The 13,142-nt window shown below is 43.2% G+C and overlaps 2 protein-coding genes across 3 annotated transcripts in view; one reads left to right on the top strand and one right to left on the bottom strand.

Annotated features, from left to right (window-relative positions):
- LOC134348205 (cilia- and flagella-associated protein 44) overlaps positions 1-4,063 on the top strand; it is a 235,486-nt gene extending 231,423 nt beyond the window's left edge. The window contains exon 34 of the mRNA XM_063051223.1: positions 3,624-4,063. Within this exon, the coding sequence (XP_062907293.1) occupies positions 3,624-3,791 (168 nt within the window). The 3' untranslated portion in view covers positions 3,792-4,063. The remainder of the gene's footprint in view (positions 1-3,623) is intronic.
- Positions 4,064-6,052: 1,989 nt separating this feature from the next.
- The window catches only part of grtp1a (growth hormone regulated TBC protein 1a), a 72,464-nt gene continuing 65,374 nt past the window's right edge, over positions 6,053-13,142 (bottom strand). For both annotated transcript variants that reach the window (XM_063051224.1, XM_063051225.1), the window contains 2 exons: positions 10,678-10,863; positions 6,053-6,888 (listed from right to left, as the gene is read on the bottom strand). In XM_063051224.1, coding sequence (XP_062907294.1) covers positions 6,799-6,888; positions 10,678-10,863 — 276 coding nt within the window. In that variant the 3' untranslated portion in view covers positions 6,053-6,798. The remainder of the gene's footprint in view (positions 6,889-10,677; positions 10,864-13,142) is intronic.

Below are 13,142 nucleotides of genomic sequence, written 5' to 3' on the forward strand. Positions count from 1 at the left end.
TCTGCGTTGGGTCTCGCCAATATATAGAAGGCCACATCGGGAGCACCGGACGCAGTGTATCACCCCAGCCGACTCACAGGTGAAGTGTCGCCTCACCTGGAAGGACTGTCTGGGGACCTGAATGGTGGTAAGGGAGGAAGTGTAAGGGCATGTGTAGCACTTGTTCCGCTTACATGGATAAGTGCCAGGAGGGAGATCAGTGGGGAGGGATGGGGGGGACGAATGGACAAGGGAGTCGCGTAGGGAGCGAACCCTGCAGAAAGCGGCGGGGGGGGCAGATAAAGTTGTGCCTAGTGGTGGGATCCCGTTGGAGGTGAGGGAAGTTACGGAGTCTAATATGTTGGATCCGGAGGCTGGTGGGGTGGTAGGTGAGGACCAGGGGAACCCTATTCCTAGTGGAGTGGCGGGAGGATGGAGTGAGAGCAGATGTGCGTGAAATGGGAGAGATGCGTTTGAGAGCAGAGTTGATGGTGGAGGAAGGGAAGCCCCTTTCTTTAAAAAAGGAGGACATCTCCCTCATCCTGGAATGAAAAGCCGTATCCTGAGAGCAGATGCGGCGGAGACAGAGGAATTGCGAGAAGGGAATGGCATTTTTGCAAGAGACAGGGTGAGAAGAGGAATAGTCCAGATAGCTGTGAGAGTCAGTAGGCTTATAGTAGACATCAGTCTCCAGAGATAGAGACAGAAAGATCTAGAAAGGGGAGGGAGGTGTCGGAAATGGACCAGGTAAACTTGAGGGCAGGGTGAAAGTTGGAGGCAAAGTTACTGAAGTCAACGAGCTCAGCATGTGTGCAGGAAGCAGCGCCAATGCAGTCGTCGATGTAGCGAAGGAAAAGTGGGGGACAGATACCAGTATAGGCTTGGAACATAGATTGTTCCACAAAGCCAACAAAAAGGCAGGCATAGCTAGGACCCATACGGGTGACCAGAGCTACACCTTTAGTTTGGAGAAAGTGGGAGGAGCCAAAGGAGAAATTATTAAGAGTAAGGACTAATTCCGCTAGACGCAGCAGAGTGGTGGTAGAGAACTGGTTAGGTCTGGAATCCAAAAAGAAGCAGAGAGCTTGGAGACCTTCCTGATGGGGGATGGAAGTATATAGGGACTGGACATCCATGGTGAAAATAAAGCGGTGGGGGCCAGGGAACTTAAAATCATCGAAAAGTTTAAGAGCGTGAGAAGTGTCATGAACATAGGTAGAAAGGGATTGAACAAGGGGGGATAAAACCGTGTCGAGGTATGCAGAAACGAGTTCGGTGGGGCAGGAGCAAGCTGAGACAATAGGTCTGCCAGGACAGGCAGGTTTGTGGATCTTGGGTAGGAGGTAGAAACGGGAAGTGCAAGGTGTGGGAACTATAAGGTTGGTAGCAGTGGATGGGAGATCCCCTGAGTGGATAAAGTCGGTGATGGTGTGGGAGACAATGGCCTGGTGCTCCTTAGTGGGGTCACGATCGAGGGGTAAATAAGAGGAGGTATCTGCGAGTTGTCGCTGTGCCTCGGCAAGGTAGAGGTCAGTACGCCAGACTACAATAGCACCCCCCTTATCGGTGGGTTTAATAATAAGGTTAGGATTAGTGCGGAGGGAGTGGAGAGCAGAGCGTTCCGAAGGAGTGAGGTTGGAATGGGAACAAGGTGCGGTGAAGTCGAGACGGTTGATGTCCCGTCGGCAGTTGGCAATAAAGAGATCCAGAGCAGGCAGAAGACCAGAGCGGGGTGTCCATGAAGAGGAGGGTTGAAGACGGGAGAAGGGGTCATCGGTGGGGGTGGAAGAGTCCTTGCCGAAGAAGTAGGCTCGGAGATGGAGACGGCGGAAGAAGAGTTCCGCATCATGGCGAACTCGGAACTCGCTGAGGTGTGGGCGAAGGGGGCAAAGGTGAGGCCCTTACTGAGAACAGAGCGTTCTGCCTCCGACAGTTGAAGGTCGGAGGGGATGGTAAAGACCCGGCACGGATGAGAGCTGGGATCAGAGGGGGGAGGCTGAGGGCATCAGTGGAGAGGTTAGGGTTGGGGTGAGAGGAAGATGGAGCCTCTGAGGGCCCAGGAGCTGATGGTGGGACCTGAGGGAGACGTGGTTGCAGAGTGGTGGTGGGGGAAGGGGAGACGGGAGTCACAATAGCAGCACATAAAGAACCGGCCTGGATTTCAAGGCTGGAGTCGCAGTTCTGACTACATTTCTACTAATCTCTTCTGACCACATTTTCTTCACATTCCTATGCCTCTCAAAAGTCCCTAATGTATCTGTTTCTACCACCACCCCAGGCGGTGCATTCCAGGCACCCACCACTCTGTGTAAAAAAAAACTTACCACTCACATCTCCTTTGAAATGTCCCACTCTCACCCTCTGATATTTCAACCTTGAGAAAAAGATGCTATCTGTGCCTCTTATAATCGTATAAACTTCTTTCAGCCTTCAGCCTCTTCCTTCCTTCAGCCTCCGTCGTTCCAAAAAAAAACAAGAAGTTTTTTCCACCTCACATGCCCTCTTATCTACGCAACATCCTGGTAATCCTCTTCTGCACCCTCTCCAAAGCCTCAATATCCTTCCTATAATGGGGTGACCAGAACTGTATGCAATACTCCAGATGTGGTCAAGTAGAATTTTATAAATCTGCAAATTAACTTACTTTTGAACGGTGCCATTACTAATAAAGGCAAGCATGCCAGATGCCTTTTTAACTACCCTAACAACCTGTGTAGCCACTTTGAGGGAGCTATGAACTTGGAAGCCAAGAACCCTCTGCTTAACAGGTTCTTGCTGTTAACAGTGTACTGTCTCTTCATATTGAACCTACCAAGGTGCAACACTTCACATTTGGTCATGTTAAACTCCATCTGCCATTTCTCTGCCCATATCTGCAAATGATCTATATCCCATTTGCCAGTCTTCTATGCTATCCCCAACACCTCCAGTCCTCATATCATCTGCAAACTACTAATCCATCTACATTTTCATCCAGATCACTCAAATACATCACAAACAGCAGAGGTTCCAGTACAGATCCCTGCAGAACACCACTAATCACAGACTTTTTTCTTTGACAACTATCCTCTGTCTTCCATGGGCAAGCCACTTCTGAATCCAAATGGCTAATTCACCATTCATCTAAAATCTCCACTGCACCATCGCATATTCCTTTTTGTAAATATTTATCTTAATTTTTAATTATAAAAATCGAGGAAGAACATACATCAGCTTCAGCGAACATTTTAATATGTGTACTCTCAACTAAATGTCTGCGGTACTGAATATAGATGTACTTAAATCCGGTAATATTCAGTTTGTTCACTGTCACAGTAGCATCAAATGTAGCTGTTCACATGTATTTCAGGATGAAAATTTATCAGTTGTGCATCAGGGTAAAAATAGACCGAAGGACACAAGTTCAATTTGAAATGGTGAACTTTGGAAACCAAAGTTCTGTGGGACTGTCAGGGTCTGTGGTATTTACTGCTGCAATTCAAGTGTAGTCCAACTCTGAAGCCAAAGCCAGCTGTTAGAAATATTTTGTATATTTCTAGGTATCCAGATGGTAGTTTCTAGTTTCTAGTTACTCATTGCGTCCTATCACAGACACCAGCTTGAAATGTGTGGAACTGATGGCAATTATTACTGCTTTGTTCCAGGGATCAGAAATTCAGAAGCAGAAAGTTAAACTGTCGGAGAAACATGAGCTGATTCAACAGGTGGAGAAACAAGCACAAGAAATCAATGACTTGAAGGAAGAGATAAATTTGCTAACACGAAAAGGAGGTCACATTCTTCCCCCTGCCCAGCCACCTTTACCACAGTGAACTCTGAATCGTCACTTAATAACATTACTTACTTTCAGCTGCAGAATGTTCCTATTTTATTCAAATAGATTTTTTATTCTGGCCACAATTCTGCACCAGAATTTTTATTTCTTCCCAAGACTTTCTACTTTCAGACACTACTGTACTTCACGAGAAGCGCACCTGGCTGCTCTAATGGTATTGGTTGCAAACAGCCCCAGTGAGAAAGACAGTCAGAGCATTCTGAGAGAAAGAACGGAAGTACTTTTTTCCTCTTTGGACCCAAAACCTATTCTATACACGCAAAACTGCTCAGTAAATTCTGAAATTTCAATGCAATGAAAGGAAATTTGATGAACTCACTTGCCTTGGTGTCAGAGGGTATTCACCATGTTATCTGAGTGGCAATAATTTCAAAGGGTTCTAATTTGTGTGAGTTTGTATACCCAGTAACAGTAAGTTACTAATAATTTAAATGCATCTGCTATAAGTCAGATAAGATACAAAACTATGGCAAGGGACTGCAAGTACTAGCATCTTCTCTAAAAACAAGCTGTTGTAGGCAGCTTGACCTGTAATCTTGATGCATGGTCTCAACCCAAAATGTTGACTGTCCCTTTGCCTCCATAGTTACTGCTTGACCTGCCAAGTTCCTCCGGCAGACAATAGAAAACTAAGTGGGATCATGAGTGGGAAGAGGATATAGAGGCTTCACAGCGATACAAACGAGTTGAGCGAGTTGGCAAGAATGTGGCAAATGCAATATAATTTGGGGAAAATGAGAAGTATCACTTTAACTGCTGTAGTTCATCTAGAGTTCCACAGTACTAAATGGGCTACTTTCTTTTTTGAAATGGTCATAAGATGAATCCATCAGGCAGAGTAATGCATTTAAGTTGGTACATGTGACTACTGATAATATCCCATGTTAATCAGAAAGTTAAAGATCAGAGTATCCAAGGGAAGATGAGTTGTAAGAAGCAAAGGACAATGATCAATGGGCATTAGCAACTGGAAAGCTGCTTGCAATAGGGATCTTTCTCCACCTGCTCTTGATGGCATGGTGTGGATCAGTGATTTACTCTTAAATATATGGTATTGCTGAAGATGGCAGATGATGCAAAGGTCAGCTTCTGTGGTTGGTAGTGAGAAACTGGGCCACATAAATTACAGAAAATAAATATGGGGTTGCCAGGTTAGCATGTAAGGGACACACTGGAATTTGATATGGGGGCACAGAAGTAATACAATGGAAAGGGCAGACAAAGCAAGGGAATAATAGAAACATAGAAAACCTACAGCACAATACAGGCCTTCGGCCCACGAAGTTGTGCCAAACATGTCCTTACCTTAGAAATCACTAGGCTTACCTATAGCCCTCTATTTTTCTAAGCCCCATGTACCTATCCAAAAGACTCTTAAAAGACCCTATCGTATCCGCCTCCACCACCACTGCTGGCAGCCCTTTCCACACACTCACCACTCTGCTTAAAAAACTTTGTGTATAATACAACATAAATGGCAGACTGTGTTGAAGTGGGTTTGTGGTACATACCTGATTATATTTTCATGAATGTAGCAGGCTGGTAGATTATGTAGCAATATCCATCATTGGCCAGGGGTGGAGTCAAGTTAGAACTATTCTGATGCTAACTAGACTACTGTTTACAATTCTGGAAACCATATTGCAATCACTGTAAGGAAGAGAATACATGAATGTTACCACAGTTATTTATAAGACTAACTTGCTTGGGTTGTTTAGTTCAGTATACAGAAATCTGAGGGGAAGATTTAAGTCAGGGTGTCTAAAATCAGGGACATAGAAATAACTTATTTCTCTCAAATGCAAAAATCAGTAATTTGGGGGTATAGTGGGGTAGAGGATACAATTTCCACCCAAACAATAGCAGAGTGTAGACATATTACCTTAAAGGCTGGAGGAAGCCAAAACACATATTTTAACAGTACACGATGGATTTGTGCCACATTTACACAGCCGAGAATGGAGAAATTAGATCTGGCTGAGTAACTCTCAGCTAGTTGGCTTCCTATGGTGTAAACTTCAGTGGTTTTATGATCATCCAGCCAGCCCCTGACTTCCATAATGCAAACCTGCTCAATCCTGCCTTGACTCTCTCATCTAGACTGTTTTGCAAAGGGACCAGGGGTATTGGGTAACTGAGTGATATTTTAGGGTTTACAGAGTGATGGTGTTTTTTGCATTTGATCTTACAGGTTCCTTTGCTATCAATGATACTCAGATCCAACAGTTTACAGAAAGTGCTCAGACTATTGTTTAATTATCACATTTGCACAAAAATCCACTTTTTAAAAAAAAATACATTTAAGCATCTTTTCAATTCTGCTTTTATAAACAGGTACAAAATATCTGCTGCCACAAAGATGGGGAAGAACCCCGTATGCACTGAAAGAGCAGCTCTAGTATCCAAAGTGCCGACGTTTGATTATTGCCTTTTACAATCAGAGATGCAAGCTGCCATCAGACACTACTGCATTCCATGTAAATCACACTGGAAACATGCTGATGCCTTTATCGGGTATGGAGTATAAGCCTTGCCAAGGCAGTGCAGTTCACCCGTAGTGTGGGGATCAGACAGGCAGTGCTGGTTACAAAAATTTAGTTACACCTGATCAAATGTCACTGATATCAAAATAATATTCACCATCTTCACTTACTGAATCTTAGATAATTCTATTTAACAATACATTAAAAAGTTATATTTTGAGTGAAAAGTAAATATAAATTAATGGTAAGAACTTCAAAGAAATCTAGGAGTACAAACAGCCCTTCATTTAACAATGTTACTTTAAATCTGAAACAAATAGTTGTAATTTTGTTCACCTGAATTCTAAGTATGTACAAATAGCTAGTCAATCTTTTTGAAAAACAGTATTGTACAGTACATGAGATGCTGGTGAGACAAATCCAGCCCAAATGTATAATGGAAGAATGTAAGAAGTCTTCAGGGTCCTGAGATAATTAGTCAGCTGGAGCTGAACCAGCACATCAGCTTTGATCATCTATCTGAGCCCTGCTGATCTCTCGTAGCCGGATGATCGTGCTGAGGGGCAATCTTCCCGGTTCGGTAAAAATTCTCTAGAGTTGAGGGCAAAAAGGCAAGGTAAGATTAATCAAATCCTCTCAATGTTACAAACTTGTTGTCAGGCCTATTCTAATGCAATCTATACCAACAGTTTGGATGAGAATGTACAAGGCCATAAGACATAGGAGCAGAATTAGGCCATTCAGCCCATCAAGACTGCTGATCCGAGATCCCACTCAACTTGGTACACTTGCCTTCTCGCCATACCCTTTGAAGCCCTGACCAACTATTAACTTTCACTTTAAATATATCCTCCATGGCCTCCACCGCAGAGCATTCCACAGGTTCACTACTCCCTGGCTAAAAAAATTCCTCCTCGCCTCTGTTCTAAAGAGTCACCCCTCAATTTTGAGTCTGTGCCCTTTGGTTCTGGATACCCCCACTACAGGAAACATCCTCTCCACATACACCCTATCTAGTTCTTTCAACATTTGGTAGGTTTCAATAACATCCCCATGCATTCTTCTAAATTCTAGTGAGTACAGGGCCAAAGTTGCCAAATGCTCCTCATATCTTAACCCCTTCATTCCCAGAATCATCCTCGTGAACCTCCTCTGGACTGTCTCCAATAATAACATATCAGTTCTGAGATATGAGGCCCAAAACTGTTGTCAATATTCTAAGTGCGGCCTGACTAGTGTTTTATAAAGGCTCAGTGTTATCTCCTTGCTTTTATATTCTATTCCCCCTGAAATAAGTGCCAACATTGTATTTGCCTTCTTTACCACTTTTAAAAGCCTCCCAATCATCCAACTTCCCACTCACTTTTGCTACCTTATATGCCCTTCCCTTGGCTTAAATGCAGTTAACTTCCCTTGTAAATTAACCTTCAGGGAGTCTTGCACAAGGACAAGTCCCCTTGCACCTCTCCCCACTTAGATAGTAGGCCGCACTATTGTTCCTTTTACCAAAATGCATCATCATTCATTTCCTAACACTGTATTCCATCTGCCACTTTTTTGCCCATTCTTCCAATTTGTCTAAGTCCTGCTGTAATCACATTGCTTCCTCAGCACTACCTACCCCTCCACCTATCTTCGTATCATCCACAAACTTTGCCACAAAGCCACCAATTCCATTATCAAAATCATTGACAAACAATGTTGAAAGTAGCAGTCCCAATACTGACACCCTTGAGGAACACCACTAGTCACTGGCAACAAACCAGAAAAGGTCCCCTTTATTCCTACTCACTGCCTCCTGTCAGCCATTCCTCTATCCATGCCAGTATCTTTCCTGCAACACCATAGGATTGTTTATCTTGTTAAGCAGCCTGTGTGGCACCTTAACAAATGCCTTCTGAAAATCCAAGTAAATGACATCTACTGCCTCTCCTTTGCCCACCCTGCTTGTTACTTCCTCAAAGGACTCAGATTTGTCAGGCAAAATTTCCCTTTACAGAAACCTCTGCTATTTGCTCCAGTTCCATACACACTTTCCCACTGTCACACTTGATTGGTCCTATTCTTTCACATCTTATCCTCTTGCTCTTCACATACTTGTAGAATGCCTTGGGGTTTTCCTTAATCCTGCTGCCAAGGCCTTCTCATGGCCCCTTCTGGCTCTCCTAATTTCCTTCTTAAGCTCCTTCCTGTTAGCCTTATAATCTTCTAGATCTCTAACATTACCTAGCTCTCTGAACCTTTCGTAAGCTTTTCTTCTTGACTACATTCACTACAACCTTTGTACACCACGGTTCCTGTACCTACCATAACTTCCCTGTCTCATTGGAATGTACCTATGCAGAACTCAACACAAAAATCCACTGAACATTTGCCACATTTCCTCCGTACCTTTCCCTGAGAACATCTGTTCCCAATTTAAGCTTCCAAGTTCCTGCCTGATAGCCTCATAATTCCCCTTACTCCAATTAAATGCTTTTCTAACTTGTCTGTTCCTACCTCTCTCCAATGCTATTGTAAAGGAGATAGAATTATGATCACTATCTCCAAAATGCTCTCCCACTGAGAGATCTGACACCTGACCAGGTTCATTTCCCAATACCAAATCAAGTACAGCCTCTCCTCTTGTAGGCTTATCTACATATTGTGTCAAGAAACCTTCCTGAACACATCTAACGAACTCCACCCCATCTAAAACCCTTGATCTGGGGAGATGCCAATCGATATTTGGGAAATTAAAATCTCCCACCACGACAACTCTGTTATTATTACACCTTTCCAGGATCTGTTTCCCTATCTGCTCTTTGATATCCCTGCTACTATTGGGCGGCCTATAAAAAACACCCAGTAGAAATATTGACCCCTTCCTGTTCCTAACCTCCACCCAACTTTCCTTGGCTTTTATGCAGTTCTTAACTTCCCTTGTCAGCCACGGTTACCTACCTCTGCCATTTTAGAACAATTTCTCCTGTGGTACTATCTATCCTGTGCCTTGTGAACTACTCCCAGCCATCTCTGCTGTGGTTAGAAAGTCTGTAGACACTAAAATAGGTGGTGTTAAGAACACTAAAGATGGTTTTCAGGAGTAGTGTGATTTTGATCAAATGGGTAAGTGGGCTGAGGAATGGAAAATAGGTTTTAATTCAGATTAAGTGTGAGGCATTACATTTTGGGAAGACAAACCAGGATAGCACTTTGGGGAGTGTTTAGAACAGAAGGGCTTAGGAGTACATGGTTACCTTAATGTGGTGTCATAGGTAGACAGGGTGGTGATGAAGGGTTTTGGCTTGCTGACCTTCATCAGTCAAGGCATTGAATATAAAAGTTGGGATATTATGTTGCAGTTGTATGAGATGATAGCAGGTCTTGTTTGGAATGGTGTTCAGTTTTGGTCACCTTCCTCTACAAATTATGCTGTTAAGCTGGAAGAAATGCAGCAAAGATTAACAAGGATGTTGTTAGGACTCAAGGGACTGGGTTAAGCAGGCTACAACTTTATTCATTGGAGCATCTCATAAAGGGTGTTTAAAATTATGAGACAAAGATAGAGTGAATGCACACAGTCATTTTCCCAGGATCGGAGAAGGTGAGAGATTTAGTAAGAACCTGAAGGGCAGCTTCTTAATCCAGGGGGTGGTCTGTATGTGGAACGAGCTGCCAGAAGAAGTGGTTGAGGCAAAAAGGGTTTAGAAGGATATGGGCCAAATGTGAGCTTAGATGGGTCTTGCCCTGTATGACTACTCTATAATCGAAAGCAAATGAAATGACACTGATCATTTTGGCATGGAATTAGGCTATTTGGACTAACCAACCAGGCTGGGTAGCAGCTTGTTGTTAATGTGCTGTGGACTATTCTTTTTTGGCACCCACCTCACTCCCTACACTTTTAACCCTCTCAATGGCAGACATATAACACAGAAACAGAACCTGTGCCCCAAGCTGTTGTCAATTTTCAGGCAAGATCTGAACTGTATTTAACCTCATGTCCCTCATACTGTATCACCTTCCTGTTTTAAAATTTTGAGGTTTTGTCTCTGTTTTACTTACATACTTCTATGTCAGCTTATTGTACATGCCTCATTACTGGAAGTAGATGCTTAAAGACTGACACCAACCAGTGTTGGAAGTGCAAGGGCCAGACAAGCTACCTTACTTCAGCAGTGGTGCCCTTTGCTTGTCACCTATTTGGTTTGACCGTGCTAGGGCAATATGCTTAGAAATAGCTTCCTACGCCAAACTGCAAATTGGTTAATCCATAAGATTCATCCTTTGCATTCACTGACTCACGGGGAAATTTTACATTTGATGCATGATTAATAAACTCTTCAATAATCTATAACAAGCTTAGATAATCAACTCAAACATCAGAAATAATCTCACCTTCATGAAGTTATGACAGTCTTGGACCAGAGGACCACGTGTGATCTGTTTGAACTTCTCACAAACCGCAGGGAAATTATTTGCCTCTAAGATTGAAGCCTGGTGGTACTTTATTAATGTCAAGGCCACACGAAAGGTGATTTTAGATCCTTCATAGAACAGACAGTCCCAGATACGAAGAACCGTCTACAATAATGGAAAATAGATATCAAGCCAAACAGCAGATGAACAAGACTTCAATCCATCATATACGTTCCAAACTAACACAAACAAAATGCTGAAGCAACTCTGCACATCAGGCAGTTTCTATGGAGAAGAATAAGCCATCGACGTTTTGATCCGAGACCCTTCATAGGTCATGCCAGCTCTATATACATGAAGATATGGTCAGTAGCATTATGCTTTGGCAAATTTAATTTCAATACTTAAACTTTGTGAGTTTATCTCTACTAAAGTCCAGTTTATTGTCATCGCATCTGTGCATACATGTATTTGCAGCAGCATCATAGGCTCATAGCATTGGATATACAACATTCAAAATATAACCACACCAGAAGTTGCACAAGAGAGAATGCAACTAGATCAAGAACAAATTCACTTAAGTGTTAAGTGATCATCGTGTTGCTATACTGAACTAGTGATTAGAGTTGTGCCACGTGGTTCGGGAACCGAATGGTTGAAGTGAAGTAGCTGTTCTTGAATCTTGTGGTGTGTACCACCTGTTCTACTGTAGCTACATAACATAAGAACATAAGAATCAGGAACAGGAGTAGGCCATCTGGCCCATCGAGCCTCCTCCACCATTCAATAAGATCATGGCTGATCTGACCATGGGCTCATCTCCATCAACCTGCCTTTTCCCTATTACCCTTAATTCCCCTACTATGCAAAAATCTATCCAACCTTGTCTTAAGTATGTTTACTGAGGTAGCCTCCACTGCTTCATTGGGCATAGATTCAGCACCCTCTGGGAACAGCAATTCCTCCTCATCTCCATCCTAAATCTACTCCCCCAAATCATGAGGCTATGTCCCCTAGTTCTAGTCTCACCTACCCATGGAAACAACTTTCCTGCCTCTATCTTATCTACCCCTTTCATAATTTTATATGTTTCTATAAGATCTCCTCTCATTCTTCTGAATTCCAGTGAGTACAGTCTCAGGCGACTCAATCTCTCCTCATTGTCTAACTCATTCGTCTCTGGAATCAACCTGGTGAAGCTCCTCTGCACCACCTCCAAACCCAGTATATCCTTCTTCAATTAAGGAGACCAGAACTGCATGCAATATTCCAAATGCGGCCTCACCAGTACCCTGCACAGTTGCAGCATAACCTCCCTGCTCCTAAATTCAATCCCTCTAATACTGAAGGCCAACATTGCATTTGCCTTCTTGATAGCCTGCTGCACCCGCAAACCAACCTTTTGTGATTCATGCACAAGCACTCCCAAGTCCCTCTGCACAGCAGTATGCTGCAATCTTTTATCATTTTAGTAATAATCTGCTCTTCCATTTTTCCTTTCAAAGTGGGTGACCTTGCATTTACCAGCATTGTACTCCATCTGCCAGACCCTTGCCCACTCACTTAACCTATCTATATCTCTCTGCAGACTCTCCGTATCTTCTGCACAATTTGCTTTTCCACTCAATTTAATATCATCAGCAAACTTAGGTACATTACACTCAGTCCCCTCTTCCAGATCATTGATGTATATCATGAACAGTTGCTGGCCCAGCACCCCCAACTTTATGCATCCTTATCTTATGGATAAGTCTTTTATGTGGCATCTTATTGAATGTCTTCTGTAAATCCAAGTAAATAACGCCCATCTGTTCCTCACTATCTACTACGCTTGTTATATCCTCAAAGAACTCCAGTAAGTTTGTCAAACAGGACCTGCCATTGCTGAATCCATGCTGCGTCTGTCTGATGGATCCATTTCTTTCCAGATGTCTTGCTATTTTCTCTTTAATGATAGCTTCAAGCATTTTCCCAACTACAGATGTTAAACTAACTGGCCTGTAGTTTCCTGCCTTTTGCCTACATCCTTTTATGAACAGTGGTGTGACATTTGCCATCTTCCGATCAGCCAGGACCTGCCCAGAGTCCAGAGAATTTTGGTAGATCACCACCAAAGCCTCTACTATAACTTCTGCCATTTCTTTCACTACCCTGGGATGCATTCCATCAGGACTAGGGGACTTATCTATCTTTAGGCCCACAGGTTTGCTCAGCACTACCTCCTAAGTGTTGTATCTAACTGTTGATACTGTTGTATCGAGGTCCTCCCCTCCCATAGCATCCATAACATCTCTCTTTGGCAAGTTAGACGTCTCCTACATGGTGAAGACTGGCACAAAATAGTCATTCAAAGTCTCTGCCATTTCCTCATTATCCAATATCAATTCCCCCTTCTCATCCTCCAGGGGTCCTACATTCACTTTAGCCACCCTTTTCTTCTAAAT

This window comes from Mobula hypostoma, chromosome 6 (assembly GCF_963921235.1).
Source record: "Mobula hypostoma chromosome 6, sMobHyp1.1, whole genome shotgun sequence".
Classification (NCBI taxonomy): Eukaryota; Metazoa; Chordata; class Chondrichthyes; order Myliobatiformes; family Myliobatidae; genus Mobula; species Mobula hypostoma.